The 22,806-nt window shown below is 42.2% G+C and overlaps 1 protein-coding gene across 18 annotated transcripts in view; it reads left to right on the top strand.

Annotated features, from left to right (window-relative positions):
- The window catches only part of NCKAP5 (NCK associated protein 5), a 623,862-nt gene that overhangs the window by 483,748 nt on the left and 117,308 nt on the right, over positions 1–22,806 (top strand). For all 18 annotated transcript variants that reach the window (XR_012664337.1, XM_075117769.1, XM_048869232.2 and 15 more), the window contains 2 exons: positions 7,842–7,880; positions 18,937–19,056. Coding sequence is in view for 17 of the 18 variants with exons in the window: in XM_075117769.1 (XP_074973870.1) it covers positions 7,842–7,880; positions 18,937–19,056 (159 nt within the window). In the remaining variant the exon portion in view is untranslated. The remainder of the gene's footprint in view (positions 1–7,841; positions 7,881–18,936; positions 19,057–22,806) is intronic.

Raw genomic sequence — 22,806 nt, 5'->3', positions numbered from 1 at the left:
CTGGGAGTGCTGGTAGCGTAGGGCCTGAGGAGGGAGTCTACATAGCCAGACAATCCTGCTGTCAGGGTGCCAATGCCTGAGATGATGGGGCGCCCAGGATTTCCAGGTTTATGGATCTTGGGTAGTAGATAGAATATCCCAGGTCGGGATCTAAAGTGATTCACTTATCTAAAGTGATCATCAGGTGGGCCATTTCCAGCACAAATCCAGGTTTTCTCACCCTCCACCCCCCCACACAAATTCACTCTCCTGCTGGTGCTAGCCCATCCAAAGTGACAACTCTTTACATAATCAAGTCGGGCTATTTCCTGCATAAATCCAGGTTTTCTCACATCCCCCCACCCCCATACACACACAAACTCACTCTCCTGCTGGTAATAGCTCTCTACGTAAAAGAATAAATGGACACAAATCAGATGTCAAGAATTATAACATTCATAAACCAGTCGGAGAACACTTCAATCTCTCTGGTCACGCAATCACAGACATGAAGGTCGCTATCTTACAACAAAAAAACTTCAAATCCAGACTCCAGCGAGAAACTGCTGAATTGGAATTCATTTGCAAATTGGATACTATTAATTTAGGCTTAAATAGAGACTGGGAGTGGCTAAGTCATTATGCAAGGTAGCCTGTTTCCTCTTGTTTTTTCCTACCCGCCCCACCCCAGATGTTCTGGTTTAACTTGGATTTAAACTTGGAGAGTGGTCAGTTTAGATGAGCTATTACCAGCAGGAGAGTGAGTTTGTGTGTGTATGGGGGTGGGGGGATGTGAGAAAACCTGGATTTATGCAGGAAATAGCCCGACTTGATTATGTAAAGAGTTGTCACTTTGGATGGGCTAGCACCAGCAGGAGAGTGAATTTGTGGGGGGGGGTGGAGGGTGAGAAAACCTGGATTTGTGCTGGAAATGGCCCACCTGATGATCACTTTAGATAAGCTATTACCAGCAGGACAGTGGGGTGGGAGGAGGTATTGTTTCATATTCTCTGTGTGTATATAAAGTCTGCTGCAGTTTCCACGGTATGTATCTGATGAAGTGAGCTGTAGCTCACGAAAGCTCATGCTCAAATAAATTGGTTAGTCTCTAAGGTGCCACAAGTACTCCTTTTCTTTTTGCGAATACAGACTAACACGGCTGTTACTCTGAAAGAAGGCATGCTGCCGCCGCTGCTGTGAGAGTGCTCTGTCTTGCCTGTAGTGGATGGCATGGGCTAGCCGCGCTGGGATCTTTTTACTTGGAAGCAAAGCATGCTCAGGCTATTGCCGCTGCCTAACTCATTTACGAGCTGGTGTTGCTGGTTGTTGCCCTATGGAAGGGTATGTAGCCTTTTTGAAACACAAACAAATAAATAAAATATGGCCCATCCAAAGGTTTTAGTGGATTCTGTGGCTGTCTGCACCCACCATCGCATGCTCTGTCTAGTTTGGCTTTAACCAGATCTGTGGTTGCTATATATATAACTATAACTCAGATAAACGGCAGCCTTTACACCTTGCAGCATAGCAACACACAGCAGCCTGTGCATTTAAAAAAGCAAAACACTACACTACACACACAATTCTCCCCTTGGAGAAAGGACAAGACAGAAAGAACAAATCGCATATGACTGATACTAGTCACGTCACTTAACGCACTGGTGGAAGGTGCTCAGATACTATGGTGGTGTAAGAACCTAGTTAGGATAGAATATAAGAATTAATTACGTTTAATATGAAATTGTGAAGTTCTTTGTTTTTTATTATCTGCTTGTCTTGGATATGATGTGGCCATAGAAGTCATTTCAGCACTGGGTTAAGTGAGACAGTTACCCACCATTGAGAAAATAAAAGGGGTCCACATATTTAGACTGTAAGCATTTGGGGGAAGGAACCCTCTTTTTGGTGTGTATTTGTACAGTGCCTAGCACAAAGGGGTCCTAGTCCATGACTGTGGCTCCTATGTGCTACTGCAATACGAATAATAGTCATTTTAAAACTGTGCTCCAGATTTTATTTTCTCAGTGCTTCAGTCAGGTGATTCAGGTCTTCCGCTGGCATATCTGTTCCTTCCCATTCTGTGAATGCTCTCCTGGAGGCAATGTTTCTTGTCTGTAAGTGACAAGGGCTGCTGTTTCCAGTAAGGTACATTGTCTTGTGTCTTGCCTCTCATTTTTTCTGTGTTCCCTTCTTTTTTTCTTATACCTCTGTTATTTCTAATCACCTCTCTTCTTCTTTGCCTCACCTGTTACCCACTATATTTCTCATCTCTTTCCCCACCTCCAATGCCTTGACCTCTCTCTTCCTAGTGATATTGTAACCTGCCCTATCTCAGCCGAAATAGGCCTGGACCTATGTGAGCAATGATGCACATAAATTGGTTTCAGCAGCCATGACAACCTCACCACAAACCCGGAGACAAGCACTGTGAGTTCCAACTATGACAGCCACATGGGCATCTAACACTGAGTGGGCTCACACAGGAATGTCACTCACAGGAAGGGTTCACAAAATAAACAGGGACCTTTACTTCCACTCTGCTGAGATAATCTCAGTGAATTCAGTAAAGAAACAATAAACAGAATTAATGATCTGACATAAACACAATTAAGAAATAATCCATTAATGCCCTTGGGACCCTGTGGCTCCAATTGCCTTGAATCGCATGGACCCCTCTGGAGCAAGCATACCCTGATACAAAGTTATTCCTAACCAGGGATTCTCAGCAGAGCTGGTCAAAAAATAAAAACATTTTAAAAAATTATGAAAAATTGTCTATTTTTTGGTTAGAAAACTTTTGTTCTTTAAGGCTCTAGGCCCAAGGTACAAGCTCCACTTCTCCCAGGCAGGAGCTCCTTCCCTGGCCCTTTTCTTGTTTGATCCAGATTTTAGGAGTTTCCTATGCAATCCTCAGGACCAGAGATCAGCTGCCTCATTCTCTTTCCTTCCAGGATGTCTCACATGTTCACTTCTGCCACCAAAATGACCTGGTTGACTGAGGGGAAGGGACTCAGTTGTCCCTCAGAACAGCAGGCTCTGATCAGTCCCCGAGTTGCAGTAGATCAGCCCTCTAAAAGAGAGTTTCAGGGTCCATTACAATAATTATTTTTAATTTCCTACCAGCAATCAAATCAATCATGAATCATGATCTTTGGACCCCACAAAAAAGGGGGTGTCCCATCCCTGTCAGACTGCAGAGGAAGCCATACAAGGTCACAGCATCAGCCAGAGATGATCAATATTATGCATGGTCACGTCATGTTCTGACCTCTGTTGATTAAGGGGAATGCTATGAACCAAGGGTGCATTTCATCCTCTTCATGTCTTGCACACCCAAGAGCTGGATTCAAGGCAGTTCATAATTCCTGGGGCCCTGTGCTCCTGTGACGCCACCCTGCCTCTAGTTGGGGTAGTGATGGTTGTAGGGTTGAGGGAATCTGCCACTGTCCTGTGGGCCCTCATTCCCAAACCGCGGCTCCCTGTCCAGGAAGGCCAGGGTCTGTCCCAAGCAGAGGGTAAACCTGCCACCCCATAAGTGGATTCTGTGCTTGGCCATACATGCCACCTCAGCAAAACTCTCATGGTGGGTGGGGCTCCTACCTGGGGAAGAAGTTCCAGCATCATCCCAGCCTAGCCATGATGGGTTGGCAACAACATCTCATCACTTCCCACCCACCCACCCCCGCCCCGCAACATGCACAAACTAAAGCGGTGAAGGTATCAAAGTTCCCTCTTATTTCCTTTCTTTGAGGAGCAAATAGCTGTTTGAGCTCATGTTTGACACCTATGAGTACAGCCTCTCTCACTTCCATTTCCTCCTCCTTTCTTTGTCTCCTTCATTCCATCATTCCTTGTACTTCCTTCTTCCTCATTCATTCCATGCCCATCCGTCACTATTCAAGAGTGAATACTGTACCTCTGACTTAAAATTTTATGTTCTCCAATCATTTTCACCAGTAAAACTCAATCAAACTCAAATATTCATAGACAGAAAACATACAAGGGATATGAACATGACTGAAGCAAAATCCTTTATGAAGTCTATTAATATATTCACAGATTTTTAAAATTAATTGCCCGTCTCTATTATTTTATCTGAAGTTGACATATGAACATCTCTGGAATAATATTCGGAAGTAAATAGCACTGAACTGCCCAATCCTACACAAACCAGAAAAAGAGCTCATTTATTTAAAATTCAAAAATATACTGTAAACCTATCTCTCTGTCTAGAAAACATAATGCAAGAAACAGGATTATCTTCCTGTACCTTATGGGCTTGAGGTTACATGCTTAATCCTAGTTTCCTATTCAGGAATTTGACTGTCAGTTTATTGGCAAGAAGTGGTATAATGTTTATTCACGTTATTGTGCCAGCTAAGATTTCTGTCAAGCTTGACTGTACTGATATAGAGGAAAATGTACAAATGACTGCTTCAGTGATAGATGAAATCTTAAAATGATTGCATCTTAATATTACTATAATACATTTCCAATTAGCACCCCCAACATATAAAGGCTTCTTCAATATGCATTTTACTTTTTAAAAAAATGAAAGAAAAATATCTCTCAGAGCTTCTGTTTAATTAATTAGAAAATCCTAAATGTTACACAAAGCCATATGTTAAAGATACAGTTCTGTAAAAAAAATACTTCACATACAGAACTCAAGTATCTAGGCCAAATTTTAGTGAGAGGCATTGCAGTCTGGTTCAGGATATCCCAGCACCACTCAGGTTTGGCAATGCCCCCCACCCTGCCCCGCCCCCTCTCCCCCCCCATTAATAGTGTGGGGAGTGACTCAGATTTCAGAGTGGCTGCTGCTGGCATCATTGCACTGGGCCTGAGGTGACCCACCAGGCTGAGAACCTGGAGTTAGGAGCAGAATCAGGGAAAATTCTCCCACCACTAGCGTGCCTGGAACTCAGGGAGAGGCAGGACCAGGAGTGGCCTTCCAGCTGTATGCGGGGCAGAGCCTCCCTAGCTCCGCAGGGAAGGCAGTGACTCCAACCACCTGGGCCCTCAATGTCTTCCCCATCCCCTCTCTAGCCCCCCAGGCAGCACAAGGCAGGCAGCGACCCCAAAGACCTGGCTCTCTCTAACCTCCTTCAATCCTTCTCCTCTTCTTAAACTCTTTTGTCTCCATGATAATTTTTTAGAAGGGTGATGAGGGGCCTCACCTTCAGATTTTTTTCTGGGCCCCAAAAAACATCTGTGTGGTCCTTGCCCTCTAGCCTGTGAGCCGAACCAGGAACGCTCTTATAATGTAAAGTGTTCAGCTTGCAATTTTAACACAGTTTTCAATACACCACAGACAATGCCTACCACACAGGAGTGTTGTGTGGCTTAATGTCCAAAAGCCTTTTGACATCCTCAGGTGAGTGGCATGGTATAGGTGTAAAGTAGTCTTAGTTAGCAGTTACTTCACTTTCCCACAAACAGGAACAGGAATGTTAACCACAGGAATGAATTTCCCATAATTATGACCACCTTTAAGCTGAGGGGGTCTGGATGTGACTCCATTTGGTGATTCCCTTCTGTGTGAAGCCTAAATGAACCACCATTACTCCAAATACTATCCTGCAGGCTTCCTGCTCAGTCTGAATTCTCAGTTTTCTCTGGACATGCCAGTCAAGGGACTGGTTTTGAAAATCTCAGGACAGGAGACATAATTTTCAGACTTGGGTACCTAAAACTACTGGGGTCAATGGGAGCTTTGGTCATTAGCATCTGTGAAAATCAAGCAGCATTCATTTAGGGCTTGTCTATGCTGGGACATCCAGGAAAATTAATCCAAATTAACTAAATGTGTGAATTTGAAGTGGATTAGTTAAACCACAGTAAATGCCTATATGGAAGATTATGTTCAAAATTAAAGTGGCCTTAATTTGATATAGTTTAAATCACTTTGGAAGTGAATGAAACTAAACTGAATTAAGGCCACTTTGATTCTGAATGAAGATGTTCACACAGGCTTTTCATGTAATTTAACTAAACCACTTCACTTCAAATTCACACCTTTAAATAATAATAAATAATTCAGATTAACTTTCCTGTGTCCCTGTGTAGACAAACCCTTAGGTACCTACCTTCATGCACCCAAGTTAGAAAATTTGTCCAGTGTGCATAAGCAAGTTCTTCCCTCACCCCTCCACCTCAATTGGCAGATTATTCCATTTACACTTCTTTGTACAGTCTATAAAGCTGTAAGAATAATTTTACAGGTAATGCTGTTGCAAGTGCTTTGTACACATTGCAAAGAACCCTTTAGTACTTGGTAAAGTAACTGTATGTCAGGAAGTAAAGAAATAATGTATTAGATGTGATTTGTTCAATTTTCAGGTAGAGCAAACAGACGTTAAAAGTACATGCCAGAAGGAACACTGTCAGATGTAGATTCTAAAAGCCTGGATTTCAGAAATATAACATATTTACTCCTGTGGGTTATTACAGTTCCAGTATTAGTCTGTCTTCTGTTAAATCATGTATAGAGCTATTTTATGTGACCATTGTTCCATAGGCTGCCTTAAATTAGGGACCAGTTTGGGGGAAAAAATAGATACTAGACAATTTTATGAGAATATGAATCAAATCAAAGTTTTGGGTTTTAGAGAATTGAATTATTTACCGAAATGAATTAGCTTCAGCTCTTTGCTCATGACTTAGTTCACTTGAACGCTCTGTTTTTTTTAATTTTTATTTTAAATTCACTAACAGTAAAGAGAGGCAAGGCAGATTTGTACTTCCAAATGACAGCCTGACGTATTGTTTAACTTTTAGAAAGCTACAATGAACTCGAACTCGTAACTAGACTCTGTGCACAGAGAGTTAAGCCTAAGATTATGTTATTTATACAGAATGGAATCAGGACAAACCCACTGAAAATGTGACAGTTCATGTATAGTTTCAAAAATGACATTTGATTATGGTAATACATTTTTTTAATGAAACATTTGTCAAAAACATTCTAAAGTATCACCAGCAGAAAATACTTACTTTTCCCCCATGTCAAAAATGTAACTAAGGAGAGGACACTTATATAAAATAAATTTAAAAATTCCCTCCCACGTATTCAGTTCCTCTAATCAATGGTGTGTAATCTGATTCAAGGCAATTACACATTATTGTGTGAATGCTTCCAACCATATTTTGCAAAAAGAAAAGGAGGAGTTGTGGCACCTTAGAGACTAATCAATTTATTTGAGCATGAGCTTTCATGAGCTACAGCTCACTTCATCAGATCTGATGAAATGAGCTGTAGCTCACGAAAGCTTATGCTCAAATAAATTGGTTAGTCTCTAAGGTGCCACAAGTACTCCTTTTCTTTTTGCGAATACAGACTAACACGGCTGCTGCTCTGAAACCAACCATATTTTGATTACTCTAGGTATTTTAATTTTCTGTGGCACTTTATTGTTGCCTGCCTATCATGATAGATGTACTATTTGCCAGCATTGAATCAAGAAACAACTAAGCTTCATCAAAACATTCAGGATCATGTCCTCAGCAGTGTAGCGGTATTGAAGTCAGTTCAACTATAGTGATTTACATCAGTGAGAGATCTGACCCTTACATTGTATTCTGTTTGATTGTATTAGACTAGAAGACCAAAACAAAGATTTGTAATGTCATACTAAAGTTATTAGGGTGTATATGTTTGGTATGAAATTGGGAACCGGTCAAAAGTTAGAACCTAGATTTTATGTACGCTCGTAATGTCACTATCTGATTTAGGGAGTGGGTTCGGGAAGTTACTCCAGGGGAGAAATAGCTTATAGTGGGATCCCTCAGAAAAGGGTCTTCTCTGCCAAAAAAATCAATATAATACACTGCTCAGTTATTTTATTATTTATTTCTTACAGGTAGCCAACCAGGTTGTTCAAGCTCTACTTACTCAAAAGGTAAGATTGTTTCTCTGATTTTTGGCATATTTTTAAAGGCTATAAATGCAAACCATTGAATTAGAAAATGTATGTTTTTATGTGGGATACATTTTTTCAAATGCTGTGCACACATTTCACTAACGCAACCACAAAATGTCAAAATATGACAAGTGTTTTACCAATAACAAAAATGAAAAATAATTTCTGGACACCTCAGAGGATTGGTAATGGAATATATAGCCTCATCCCATTTGATACTTATCATCCCATTTGATACTTAGCCTGGCTAAGGTAAATAATGCCTGACAGTCCATCCCATCTCTTGGCTTTTTTGTGTCCTATCCAAAATTAGTTGGTTCTGTCTCCCAATCCGGTTCCTGTTGGACATCAGAAAAACACCGTCACACTTGGCACTCTTGTTGGCTGACAGCAGAATATAAGGGTTATAGGTGAAAGCCTTTGCCTCCCTGAGTGGCAATGGAAGGCTCCCATATACACAGCGGAGGAATGGATATTCTAAGGCTGAGTAGTGAAGATGATGTAAAGGGGACACTTCGGCCCCATGCTATGGAACTTTGCTCTTTAACACCTCTGTGCTATATGACAGCTGTGTAGAGAGGGATTTGTAGGTAGGCAATGCAGGAATATCCTGGAGTGTAGCCACCACATTCACATACTGTGAAGATCTGTGGAGGGAGCATATAGAGGGGGCAATTAATGTTTTCTAAAGCCCTATGCTCAGTAATTGTGGCCACAAAATGGCTCCATAGATGCCACTGTCACTTGGGGATGAATATTCCATTCCTCACCTCCACATCTTCAGAACACTATCTTTGTCTCTGTACCCACAATTCCACCCTGCATAGGTCTGGAAATGACACAGCACACTCAAGCCTAGTGGTGGTCCACGCAGGTCAGACATGAGGCAAGGCAGTGTGGGGAAGCTTGCACTGTTGCTGTTCTTGTTATATCTATTCTACATATAATCAGAGAACTGGTCCTTGAGTACATAAAGCAAATTCACATCTTATAATGGTAACATATTTGCTAGAGTTTCAGTCTCCATATTTTAGGCTATAATTCGGGAAATGTTGTGATTGTTTTCCAAAAGCAGAGAGAAGCTCTCTGAATCCTTTTGCACTGAGAGTCAGATTTTTTTATGACAATATACTTTCCCAATAATGGACCCACCCAAACTTGTAGGAACTGTGGAGTTTATACAGATATAATAAAAATGGATTTAAATACATTTAATAAAGTAATTTGCTGAGTATTGATGGGATTTAACAGCTGCTTACCAACTGCTGAGTAATACCAGCTAATTTAATGTCCATGAAATGGAGAGGGTACTCTTCTAAATGCTAATGAATGTTAACTGTTACAGTACTCCTACCTCTGTTCATACTGAGATCATTTATAAGAAAGGAGAGGGAAACAATAGTGTAGGAAATTGGACTCTTCAGGTCAATCACAAAAGGTAGTAGTTATACAAATCCAGGTAATAACTAGTAAACAGATAAATCTACCGTACTGCAGCTAAGCAGCAAGACACATCAAGTCATGCCACAGTGAGATAACACACCTCTGGGGCATAGTGAGGCATGAAGACAAGCTGAGAGCTTTCAAAGATTCAAGAAGAGTAATATTGCACAGTAACCTATATTGGGTATGTTTTATTGTGAATTTGAAATTGCTCAGCAAGGGCTAATTTTTGTTCAAATTAAGTACATGCTGTAATGTAAGGGATAAAGTACTGTATACCCACCAGTATATGAGAAGACTGTGATTCCACTGAGGAATTCTGATGAGATAAACTGAGAGAGCAAAGCTTGAGTGATTTATCAATGTCATTGAAACCTTGAGATGGAATTACAGTCTTAAATGTGCACTTTTGGAGTATATCATTTGTTATAATACATATTGAATTACTCTGATATGGCTGGCTTTTTACCAGGCGCTTGCAGAAAATATGTGAAATTGGGAATTTTCCTGAATTAGCCCCAGAGCAAAATTTCATCTTTTTATGCAGAAAATTTGTTTGCGTTTTTCTCCCCACTTACAAATAGCAGGTTTTACCTCTGGAAAATCTGAGAAGTCAGATAATCAGCAAATGATTTTGAGACAAACCCACAAAATATGTTTTGTGTGTTTGTTGGTGTTTGTTGCACAGTCCCATTGATTTCTGTGTAGATCATCAACCATCATTCTTCATGTATCCATGGATGGCTTAACTCTATGTGGCAGAATTTAACCTGGGTAATTCCCCTGGGTAAAGAGGGAGGCAGTATTTTGAAGCTCCACACAGGAGGTGACATCCCCTGCACTGCTTGTAACCTACCACTGCTGGGGTTTGCTCTGTGGCAACAAATGGGAAGGGGCCTGGGGAAAAGGTAGGCAGTGGGGAACTGCTGCTAGAGAGCGTTTCCCTTCAATTGGTTGTGCTAACACCCTAGAAGCAGGCTCCAGACAGAAGGCTGGAATAAACTGCATGGAATATCTCTGCAGCCGGTGTGAGGTTTCCATCGCCTCTCCAGAGATCCCTAGTGCCCAGTTGAGAAAGTGCAGCTGCGTGCTTGGGTCTAAGTTTTCCTTAAGATCTGGATCAACATTGTAACATCGGAGTTATAGTGCATAATGGAATTGCTGAGTGATCCATAGATCTGACCTTTGCTTGTCACCCTGCTACACTTGAGTCCTTTCAGGAAAGTGCTGACCCACATTCTCTGCTCTAGGATCCGCGTGATCATTTAATTTTTCCCTTTCTGATTTTTTAAATCTTGCCACCTGTTATCTGGTGCTACAGGTGACCTTCAGTGCTGTATATGGTGAATGTGTGGACAGGAACTGAGCATTACAACAGAGGAAATGGATTCAAAGGAAAGGCAGTGGATTTCCAGAATTTAAAGGAAAGGCATCATTTCCCAGCTGGGGGAAAAATAGTTCTGGTATCGAGGAATAGTGCAGTGGGTGTTGTAAGGATAAACACCTTAAAGATTGTGAGACACTCAGATACTACAGTCCTGAGATAGATATTTGTGGTATGGCTTTTTTAATACCCATTAGTCCTACATTCAGGAATGTGCATAATGAGATACTTCAGGTTTTGTTAATTATTACACAACATGCCTACTGATCATTTTACTATTTTGATTTAATATAACCAGGCATTGCTACTTTACATAAATATTCTTATGTTAATTTCCTGTTAGTGCTTTTTTTCACCTAACTGTGAATGGCATTAGTGTTGGAACAGTTTACTGCATCTTGGTTGGTAACATGCGAGAATTTTATTCTTGCTCTTGAGCAAAAAGTCTGAAGTTTGAGGGATATAAAATTCCAATGTTTAGCTCTTAAAAGGAAAGGTTTGCGAGGCAATATTGCTTTGTCTGCAATGTTGTTTTAAATTGTCAGTTCCCATGAAGCGTTTTTCCTCTTCAGTGAACTCAGTATTTAAACTTCATTGTAGCAGCTAGGTCTCAGTTTTAATTTCTTTGATAATTTGTGAAAGCCATGTAAAGAGGAGCTTTGGTGTTGTGCTTCCCCTGCCGAGAAACACTGTCCCATATAAGGTAATAGATGAGAGTTTTTAGCAGGGGTTTTCACTCAGAGAATTAAAGCTTTAGGATTTCACTACACCTCAAATAGATATCATTGCCTCGTCATTTTAGAAGGCACCACATATAGAACTTGGACAGCTTTAGAACCACTTAAAATAAGCATTATCCTGGTAATGTATCCAGGGGAAATAACTTCATAATTCATCCAGTGATACCTCTGTAACTAAAGATATTTCAGCATGTTTGCAATGGTCTTGGGGCAAGATTTTCTCATTGTGTGGTGACCTCTTTTGTATTTTCTGTGCTGGCTACAGTACACTCTAGATAAGAACTGGCACTGATGTAGACAGGCACTTTGGTTACTTCTGACTATAATTTCCCACTCTGAGCTGCTACTTCATCAGGTTCATGCACCTTTGCAGGTCAATACATTGTTAATGATTGTCAAGGTTCCTCCCCCACTCTGAACGCTAGGGTACAGATGTGGGGACCTGCATGAAAACCTCCTAAGCTTATCTTTACCAGCTTAGGTCAAAACTTCCCCAAGGTACAAAATATTCCACCCTTTGTCCTTGGATTGGCCACTACCACCATCAAACAAATACTGGTTACTGGGGAAGAGCTGTTTGGAAACGTCTTTTCCCCCCAATTACTTCCCAAAACCTTGCACCCCACTTCCTGGACAAGGTTTGGTAAAAAGCCTCACCAATTTGCCTAGGTGACTACAGACCCAGACCCTTGGATCTTAAGAACAATGAACAATCCTCCCAACACTTGCACCCCCCCTTTCCTGGGAAATGTTGGATAAAAAGCCTCACCAATTTGCATAGGTGACTACAGACCCAAACCCTTGGATCTGAGAACAATGAAAAAGCATTCAGTTTTCTTACAAGAAGACTTTTAATAGAAATAGAAGTAAATAGAAGTAAAGAAATCACCTCTGTAAAATCAGGATGGTAGATACCTTACAGGGTAATTAGATTCAAAACATAGAGAACCCCTCTAGGCAAAACCTTAAGTTACAAAAAAGATACACAGACAGAAATAGTTATTCTATTCAGCACAATTCCTTTCTCAGCCATTTAAAGAAATCATAATCTAATGCATACCTAGCTAGATTACTTACTAAAAGTTCTAAGACTCCATTCCTGGTCTATCCCCGGCAAAGACAGCATAAAGACAGACAGAGACCCTTTGTTTCTCTCCCTCCTCCCAGCTTTTGAAAGTATCTTGTCTCCTCATTGGTCATTTTGGTCAGGTGCCAGCGAGGTTACCTTTAGCTTCTTAACCCTTTACAGGTGAGAGGAGTTTTCCCCTGGCCAGGAGGGATTTCAAAGGGGTTTACCCTTCCCTTAATATTTATGACAATGATATTGATGGACAAAGCGTATTGGGAGCAAGAGGCCGGTTTCTCCACCAGTTAGGCAGTGCCAGTGGGTAGCAGCTGTTCTAAATTTTAAAAAACTGAGAAGAGTGGTTATGCTTTTTGTGGGAATAAATGTGCCTGCACTGATTCCCCCGACCCTTGTAATTGTGGTGGAATAACCACCAAGATGGCTAAAGTTTATTTCATGGATTGTGTACCACCAGCATCAAAGATGCCACTGTAGCTCTGAGAATAAAGCATTTGTTAGGTTATGTTCCTTTAGCTATCTGGGTAGCAGGCTCTGCTGCAGAAGTAGAGCATAAAACAGTTCTTACATAAACACTGGGTATTGTTGAGTGCTTTATTTTGATTAATATTTTGCTAGCAGAATGGTGACTGCAAAAAAAACAAACTTTTAGGATCTGCACTTAGGCCTGAGTCCAGCAAAGCACTTAAGCACATGCTTAATTTCGGTAGGCCTACTCATGTATTTAAACTTAAGCAATGCTTGAAGTGCTTTGCTGGGGTCTTAGATGCTGCGGTGATAGACATTTTCTAAAAATCTTAAGACTATAACAATTCCCATTAGACTATAACAATTGTAAAGTAGATAAAATTATTGGGCTAAATTACACAGCAGCTTCTCTTTAAAAAGTTATCATAGGTCCCTTCAGTTACAAAACTGCATCATCAAATTTGACAGCTGAAATAGTGTATGGTATGGAATCATGCTGGGTATATTAAAAAAAAAAAACCCATACTCGGCTTCAGTTTATCAGACCTCTGTTCACTCTGTTCTGAACTGTGATTTGGACTTTGTGGCCGCCTAAGGGGATAAAGGGGAATGAAAATCATTTTTACAACCCTCTGCGAGCCCTTGGGAGTGGGTGTAGCCCACACAAATTGGCACTCTGTCCCCTTCTACAGGTGACTGGGCGAAAGGTAAAGGTTAATGAACCTGCAACCTTTGGCTAATTGACCTGGACAGAAGGGCTTCATGCTTTAAGAACCAGAGATCCCAAGTACAATCTCAGCTGCAGACAACCCATCCAGGGTCATAAGGTTACAAGTGGTAGCCCTTATTGGCAACTGAACTAGGTAAACCTTTAAAACTTGGGATGAGCTTCCTCAGCCAAGGCTGTAGTAGGCTCATCAACCTCTGTCTGTGGCCAAACCACCCCAAGCCCTGGTCTACACTAGGACTTTAGATCGAATTTAGCAGCATTAAATCGATGTAAACCTGCACCCGTCCACACGATGAAGCCCTTTATTTTGACTTAAAGGGCTCTTAAAATCGATTTCCTTACTCCACCCCTGACAAGTGGATTAGCGCTTAAATCGGCCTTGCCGGCTCGAATTTGGGGTACTGTGGACACAATTTGACGGTATTGGCCTCCAGGAGCTATCCCAGAGTGCTCCATTGTGACCGCTCTGGACAGCACTCTCAACTCAGATGCACTGGCCAGGTAGACAGGAAAAGAACCGAGAACTTTTGAATCTCATTTCCTGTTTGGCCAGCGTGGCAAGCTGCAGGTGACCATGAAGAGCTCATCAGCAGAGGTGACCATGATGGAGTCCCAGAATCGCAAAAGAACTCCAGCATGGACCGAACGGGAGGTACAGGATCTGATCGTTGTATGGGGAGAGGAATCCATGCTATCAGAACTCCGTTCCAGTTTTCAAAATGCCAAAACCTTTGTCAAAATCTCCCAGGGCATGAAGGACAGAGGCCATAACAGGGACCCAAAGCAGTGCCGTGTGAAACTGAAGGAGCTGAGGCAAGCCTATGAGAAAACCAGAGAGGCGAACGGCCGCTCCGGGTCAGAGCCCCAAACATGCCGCTTCTATGATGAGCTGCATGCCATTTTAGGGGGTTCAGCCACCACTACCCCAGCCGTGTTGTTTGACTCCTTCAATGGAGATGGAGGCAATACGGCAGCAAGTTTTGGGGACGAAGAAGATGATGATGATGATGATGAGGTTGTAGGTAGCTCACAACAAGCAAGCGGAGAAACCGGTTTTCCCGACAGCCAGGAACTGTTTCTCACCCTGGACCTGGAGCCAGTACCCCCCGAACCCACCCAAGGCTGCCTCCTGGACCCAGCAGGCTGAGAAGGGACCTCCGGTGAGTGTACCTTTTAAAATACTATACATGGTTTAAAAGCAAGCATGTGAAAGGATTACTTTGCCCTGGCATTCGCGGCTCTCCTGGGTGTACTCCCAAAGCCTTTGCAAAAGGTTTCTGGGGAGGGCAGCCTTATTGCGTCCTTCATGGTAGGACACTTTACCACTCCAGGCCAGTAACACGTACTCGGGAATCATTGTACAACAAAGCATTGCAGTGTATGTTTGCTGGCGTTCAAACAACATCCGTTCTTTATCTCTCTGTGTCATCCTCAGGAGAGTGAGATATAATTCATGGTCACCTGGTTGAAATAGAGTGCTTTTCTTCAGGGGACACTCAGAGGAGCCCATTCCTGCTGGGCTGTTTGCCTGTGGCTAAACAGAAATGTTCCCCGCTGTTAGCCACAGGGAGGGGGGAGGGTTGAGGGGGGTAGCCACGCGGTGGGGGGAGGCAAAATGCGACCTTGTAACGAAAGCACGTGTGCTATGTATGTAATGTTAACAGCAAGGTTTACCCTGAAAGAGTGTAGCCACTGTTTTATAAAATGTGTCTTTTTAAATACCACTGTCCCTTTTTTTTCTCCACCAGCTGCATGTGTTTCAATGATCACAGGATCTTCTCCTTCCCAGAGGCTAGTGAAGCTTAGAAAGAAAAAAAAACGCACTCGAGATGAAATGTTCTCCGAGCTAATGCTGTCCTCCCACACTGACAGAGCACAGACGAATGCGTGGAGGCAAATAATGTCAGAGTGCAGGAAAGCACAAAATGACCGGGAGGAGAGGTGGCGGGCTGAAGAGAGTAAGTGGCGAGCTGAAGAGAGGGCTGAAGCTCAAATGTGGCGGCAGCGTGATGAGAGGAGGCAGGATTCAATGCTGAGGCTGCTGCAGGACCAAACCAGTATGCTCCAGTGTATGGTTGAGCTGCAGCAAAGGCAGCTGGAGCACAGACTGCCACTACAGCCCCTGTGTAACCAACCGCCCTCCTCCCCAAGTTCCATAGCCTCCACACCCAGACGCCCAAGAACGCGGTGGGGGGGCCTCCGGCCAACCAGCCACTCCGCCACAGAGGATTGCCCCCAAAAAAGAAGGCTGGCATTCAATAAATTTTAAAGTTGTAAACTTTTAAAGTGCTGTATGGCATTTTCCTTCCCCCCTCCACCACCCCTCCTGGGCTACTTTGGTAGTCATCCCCCTATTTGTGTGATGAGTGAATAAAGAATGCATAAATGTGAAGCAACAATGACTTTACTGCCTCTGCAAGCGGTGATCGAAGGGAGGAGGGGAGGGTGGTTAGCTTACAGGGAAGTAGAGTGAACCAAGGGGCGGGGGGTTTCATCAAGGAGAAACAAACAGAACTTTCACAACGTAGCCTGACCAGTCATGAAACTGGTTTTCAAAGCTTCTCTGATGTGTACCACGCCCTCCTGGGCTCTTCTAACCGCCCTGGTGTCTGGCTGCGCGTAACCAGCAGCCAGGCGATTTGCCTCAACCTCCCACCCCGCCATAAACGTCTCCCCCTTACTCTCACAGATATTGTGGAGCACACAGCAAGCAGTAATAACAGTGGGAATATTAGTTTCGCTGAGGTCTAACCGAGTCAGTAAACTGCACCAGTGTGCCTTTAAACGTCCAAATGCACGTTCTACCACCATTCTGCACTTGCTCAGCCTGTAGTTGAACAGCTCCTGACTACTGTCCAGGCTGCCTGTGTACGGCTTCATGAGCCATGGCATTAAGGGGTAGGCTGGGTCCCCAAGGATAACTATAGGCATTTCAACATCCCCAACAGTTACTTTCTGGTCTGGGAATAAAGTCCCTTCCTGCAGCTTTTGAAACAGACCAGAGTTCCTGGAGATGCGAGCATCATGCACCTTTCCCGGCCATCCCACGTTGATGTTGGTGAAACGTCCCTTGTGATCCACCAGAGCTTGCAGCACTATCGAAAAGTACCCCTTGCGGTTTATGTACTCGCCGGCTTGGTGCTCCGGTGCCAAGATAGGGATATGGGTTCCATCTATAGCCCCACCACAGTTAGGGAATCCCATTGCAGCAAAGCCATCCACTATGACCTGGACATTTCCCAGGGTCACTACCCTTGATATCAGCAGATCTTTGATTGCGTGGGCTACTTGCATCACAGCAGCCCCCACAGTAGATTTGCCCACTCCAAATTGATTCCCAACTGACCGGTAGCTGTCCAGCGTTGCAAGCTTCCACAGGGCTATCGCCACTCGTTTCTCAACTGTGAGGGCTGCTCTCATCTTGGTATTCATGCGCCTCAGGGCAGGGGAAAGCAAGTCACAAAGTTCCATGAAAGTGCCCTTACGCATGCGAAAGTTTCGCAGCCACTGGGAATCGTCCCGGACCTGCAACACTATGCGGTCCCACCAGTCTGTGCTTGTTTCCCGAGCCCAGAATTGGTGTTCCACAGCATGAACCTGCCCCATTAGCACCATGATGCCTGCATTGGCAGGGCCCATGCTTTCAGAGAAATCTGTGTCCATGTCCTGATCACTCACGTGACCGCACTGACGTCGCCTCCTCGCCCGGTATCACTCTGCCAGGTTCTGGTGCTGCATATACTGCTGGATAACTCGTGTGGTGTTTAATGTGCTCCTAATTGCTAATGTGAGCTGAGCGGCCTCCATGCTTGCCTTGGTATGGCATCCACACAGAAAAAAGGCGCAGAACGATTGTCTGCCGTTGCTCTGATGGAGGGAGGGGCAACTGACGACACGGCTTACAGGGTTGGCTTCAGGGAGCTAAAATCAACAAAGGGGGTGGCTTTACATCAAGGAGTATTTCAGGCAGGACTTCATGGAGGGTTCCAATAAGAAATGGTGCACCTAAGTGGCCAGGAGCACCTCGGACACGACGAGGACGGCTACCAGTCGTACTGCACCGTCTGCTGCCAGAAGGCAATGGGTTGCTGCTACTGTGTAGCAATGCCGTACCGCGTCTGCCAGCACCCAGGAGACATACGGTGATGGTTACCTGAGCGGGCTCCATGCTTGCTGTGGTATGGCGTCTGCACAGGTAACTCAGGAAAAAAGGCGCGAAATGATTGTCTGCCCTTGCTTTCACGGAGGGAGGGAGGGAAGGGGGGCCTGACGATATGTACCCAGAACCACCCGCGACAATGTTTTAGCCCCATCAGGCATTGGGATCTCAACCCAGAATTCCAATGGGCAGCGGAGACTGCGGGAACTGTGGGATAGCTACCCACAGTGCAACGCTCCGGAAGTCGACACTAGCCTCGGTACTGTGGAAGCACTCCGCCGAGTTAATGCACTTAATGCACTTAGAGCATTTTCTGTGGGGACACACACACTCGAATATATAAAACCGATTTCTAAAAAACTGACTTCTATAAATTCGACCTTATTCTGTAGTGTAGACATACCCCTAGAGTAGCTAGTCCAGAGCTTGTGGACAGGAAGAGGAATGGAAAGTGAAGAGCCAAGCTTCCCCCCCTTCCTGATGCAACAGTCAGCACAGCTGAGCCAGTATGCGTGGTGGTATACTTTGCTCTTGGTACTACTCCAGAGCAAGCAGAAACAGGGAAGGGAGGGGATTTTGGAGGAGCATCTCCAAGGTATAATGCCTCCTTGGTCTACTTCTATAATGGTGTAGCTTACAAAGCACTGCATGTATTAAGCACTTTGTATTTTAGGGCTGTGCTTAAAGACACAGTCCAGCTCTATGAAAACATAATTATTCTTATGTTTTCTGATTGATTTTATGACCATATCGATACACTGAATCACACTGCTGCTAAGGCTTAACTGACATCGTACTCCAAAAATATATGTACCGTAACTAATATTTCTGATTTCATGCATTTTAAATATTATCTTTTGATGAGCAAATAATCAGGGAAATGGCATAGTATCTTTTTTTCTGATTTATTTGTGCTATTTTGAAAATTTTGCTCATTTTTCTCTTCTGAAGCCTCCTATTCCATAAAGCATTTTCAAGAGTTTCATTGCATTTTTCCTCAATCCTCCTATTTTCTCCTGTGCTGTAGGATCTGAGGGAAGAATGTGTAAAGCTGAAAACAAGAGTTTTTGATTTGGAACAACAGAATCGAATGCTAAGTATGCTTTTCCAACAAAGGGTCAAACCAGCTTCTGACCTCCTTCTCCAGGTAGGAAGAAACCTTTGCCTCTAGAATCTGCTAAATTTAAGTTCAGTACATTTACATAATATTAATCTTCTTAAGAAAATGTTAGCAAGCAAGAAGTGACAACTGATAGACATAATATATTAGAAGAAAATCTATCTATCATCTGGTGGCATTGAAATTGAAAGTGTACACCACCAAACTTTAGCTGCGCATTATGTGCAGATGTGGAGAGAGAAGTTTATCTGAGGAATAAGTTACTTTTTGAGGTGCCTCCTCAGGATGATAAATGCGATCACATATGGGTTCATTATTCCTCTTGGGGGGCAAAAATTGTGGATACATAATTCCATAATATTCCATTTGATGGTAAACAAAGCATAATTTTCTGTGAGAAGGAAAACAGTCTATTTAGCTTTCTCCATGTTTGCTGTAGTGACTCAATATATTACATAGACCCAGAGCAATATTTTTTTTACCTTTTCTGGGACAAGACAGTCAAGAACTCAGATGTAGAGTGACCTGTTTCCCATTCTTCCTTGTTATTTTGGAAAAATCAGGAAGGCTTCAGATTTTCTTTTGATGTGGCATTTCCCTTAATATGAATTTATTTTTATCTTCCCTATTATTCTTTGTTCCCCTTCCCATTAGAAGTGCCTAGCAGCAAAAATCTGACCATGAGCTGGGATGAAATTAAATGAAGGTAACTTTAGGTTGAGATTGAGAAGCTGCTTAAAGATGGTCCAAATTCTGCCCTTTGTGTGTATACAGTTGCCACTGAGATCAAAGAAAGGTACATGAGAGTACGGAATTTGGCCTATGTAAGAGCATGAATGAAACTCTTATGGAAATCACCAGGTGTTCCACACATGTATATGATGGTGAAATTTGGCCCTTAGGATGTCGTATATCTTCTCAAAGGAACTGGTGTCAGTCCTATGATTAAAGTTATTTGAAACTGGACTGCACCAAGTGCTATGGAATATACTGAAAAGAATGAACTTGCATTGGTAGCAGGAAGGAGTCGATCTAGCAAGTCTTTTTATTTCCAGCTTGTATGAATTTGTAACATTTATCCTTGTTGCCTCTCCATGGTTTAGCAGGCAGGCTCTTCATATCTGCAGAATTTTTCTGACTTCACTGCTTAGTCTTTATTGGCCAAGTGAGAAGGGGAATCACTGTTATTCCTAAACTCCATGTCGCCAATCTGACAGCAAAATGTACTGTTGATGTGCAACTGAACTAGCTCATCAACGTATTTTGAGCCCTTGTGAAAAATCAAAAGAAGAGTGTCACTGTATTTCAGACAATGATGGACTTCTGATAAAGATGATCAGTGTCAAATATTTTTTTGCAGAAAAACAGAACAGTAAATTTGAGAATTACCAAAATTTAACTCATTTTCTAAATTAATTTGCCCAATGGAATCTAATTCATCATCTGAGACTTTTAAGATTTTCAAAGAGATATTTCCAAATGATATTACTGAATTCTGCTAGATTAGGCAACTAATAATATGTCTGCCATCGGGGTTGCCACATTAATGGACACTTTTGATTATACTCTTAAACCCAGATTCAGAAAAGCTCTTAAGCACTTGCTTAAGTTACCCCTATTCAGGAATGTACTCAAGTGTGTACTTAAATACATGCCTGAATCACAATGCTTTCTTGAGTTGGGGCCAAACACCATAATTATTTGAAAGGGTGGTTGCTTAAATGTTCTGATGGTCCCTTCTACATACACAGGCAACCAGGAGACCACAACTCTCTCAAAACTTGTGGAGTTGACACTTTGCAGCTTCCAAGTGGAATCTCTGCACATTTAGCTGCACCTGGACGTTCTAAGGCAGTGGTTTCTGTTGATAAATTGTATAATCAATTCTTTGACCACATTTTGGTTCATTATGAAATATACTCAATAGACCAAATAACCAATGTCAGTCAGGTTTATTGCTATAAGCCAGTAATAATATAGTACAGGAAATAGTTTTTATACAATACCAGTCTCTGGAAAGCTGTCTTATGCACCGTTGTCACATTCACCTTACACAGACGGTGTGCTCCCAAAGTTACACATTTTAGCTGGTAGTATTTATCAGATGATTTTACAAGGTACACATTTCTTTACATGTTACTAAAATTCAGCCCATCAGTTTGTCCCGAGTTCATTAACTTGTTCTGTTCCTTTCCTTATCTTTGTTTTGGATACTAGCATTCCAGGTACTGGTGTTTGAAGGTACCTTCTAGGTTTGTACCAGGTCAGAACAATCATATCTTGTCGTCTTCCTTTGGGATATTCCAGTACTGGCCTATGGGAATAACTCCCTATCTCTTGCTAGGGTAAAATACACATATGTCCTTATCCTGACAACTTTCCTATCTACTTAAGCCAAAGCTTACTTCAACTAATGCACGATGTTATGGGATACCAGCATAAGTGAATAGGAAGGATTATAGTAAAGGTCTAGGCTAGTTTAGTCTGTATAACTGCTATAATATTTGTGCTTAATGCTATTTGTGCTTAATTCATAGTAATATATATCTATGGTGTGGATAATATACATACGACTAATATGATATATGTACATGCTAGCCAGCATATATTGGTCAACATTCCAAAACATTTTACTCAGGCAACCTACCAACTGCATTTTGTGTTTTTTTGGTGACCCACCATAATGTACATGCACCCTCCACCCTGACACCGCAACCCTAATCCTGGCCTAATGCGGAGGGGAGACCCTTGGGGGATAGGTAGGGGATGGTGGAAAGTGATCTGCCACCTGTGACCCATTTGGAACTTTCGCATGACCCACTGGTAGGTCGAGACCCACCCTTTGGGGGACACTGTTCTAAGGCAGGGTGTGTGATCTGTGTGTTTTAGAATGGAGTCCCAGATCCACCTTCATTTACTAAGAACTATTCCCCAGTTGAATTATTCTCTAAAGATATAGTTGAGTTTAGAGAAATTATATGGTCAATAACTGTATTTGCTTTACATGTTGTGTACCCATTTATAAATTCTGAAAAGCATCTAAATGACTTAGGAATATGAGTCCTATAATTTAGGGATGGGATTTTCAAAGGAGACTAACTCTGAGAATTTTGAAAATCGCAGCCAAGGCTCATAAGCCCTATTCAAAGTCAGCTGCACTTGTGCTACTCATTTACTTAAACATGTGTGAAAATATCATAATTTATTTATTGTTGATTTATACAATGCAGTACAATGTTATTTTCATACAAATCTCATCCTAAAATTCTGTGTACAATTAAATAGTTACAAATTTGAAATAAGTGAGTGCAGAGGAAGAAGAAAATTGAGTTAATCTTAGTTGTTTTCTTCTGTAGTTATCATGTATACCATTATCACCAGTGACTTGATTTCATGTTACCAGCAGATTATTCTGCAACCAGACATGAGTAAATTCTTTTACCTAAATTTAAATGTACTTTAAAAACTATATATGAATTTCTTGACCTACCAAATTTGTATTAAAGTATGGATTTCTTCCATTTCAGTGGTGTTGAAATCTTGCCTCAGTGAGCTTAAATGCTTTTCAAAATAATGAATCACCAGTATCACAGGTTATTTTAGTGCATTTGACTTTAAACAAAGCCTTCACAATCTGTTTGGTTTATAAACAAGAGGAGAACATAACACACTGTGATCATTTAAGGATGTGATTTAAATTAGAGTGCAGAACATGTTCCTTATATAATACTGAATGCACTATGCTGTTTTCCCTCATGTTTTGCACACAGATCAAAA

This window comes from Caretta caretta, chromosome 11 (assembly GCF_965140235.1).
Source record: "Caretta caretta isolate rCarCar2 chromosome 11, rCarCar1.hap1, whole genome shotgun sequence".
Lineage (NCBI taxonomy): Eukaryota > Metazoa > Chordata > Testudines > Cheloniidae > Caretta > Caretta caretta.
This window is presented reverse-complemented; position numbering and strand designations above follow the sequence as displayed.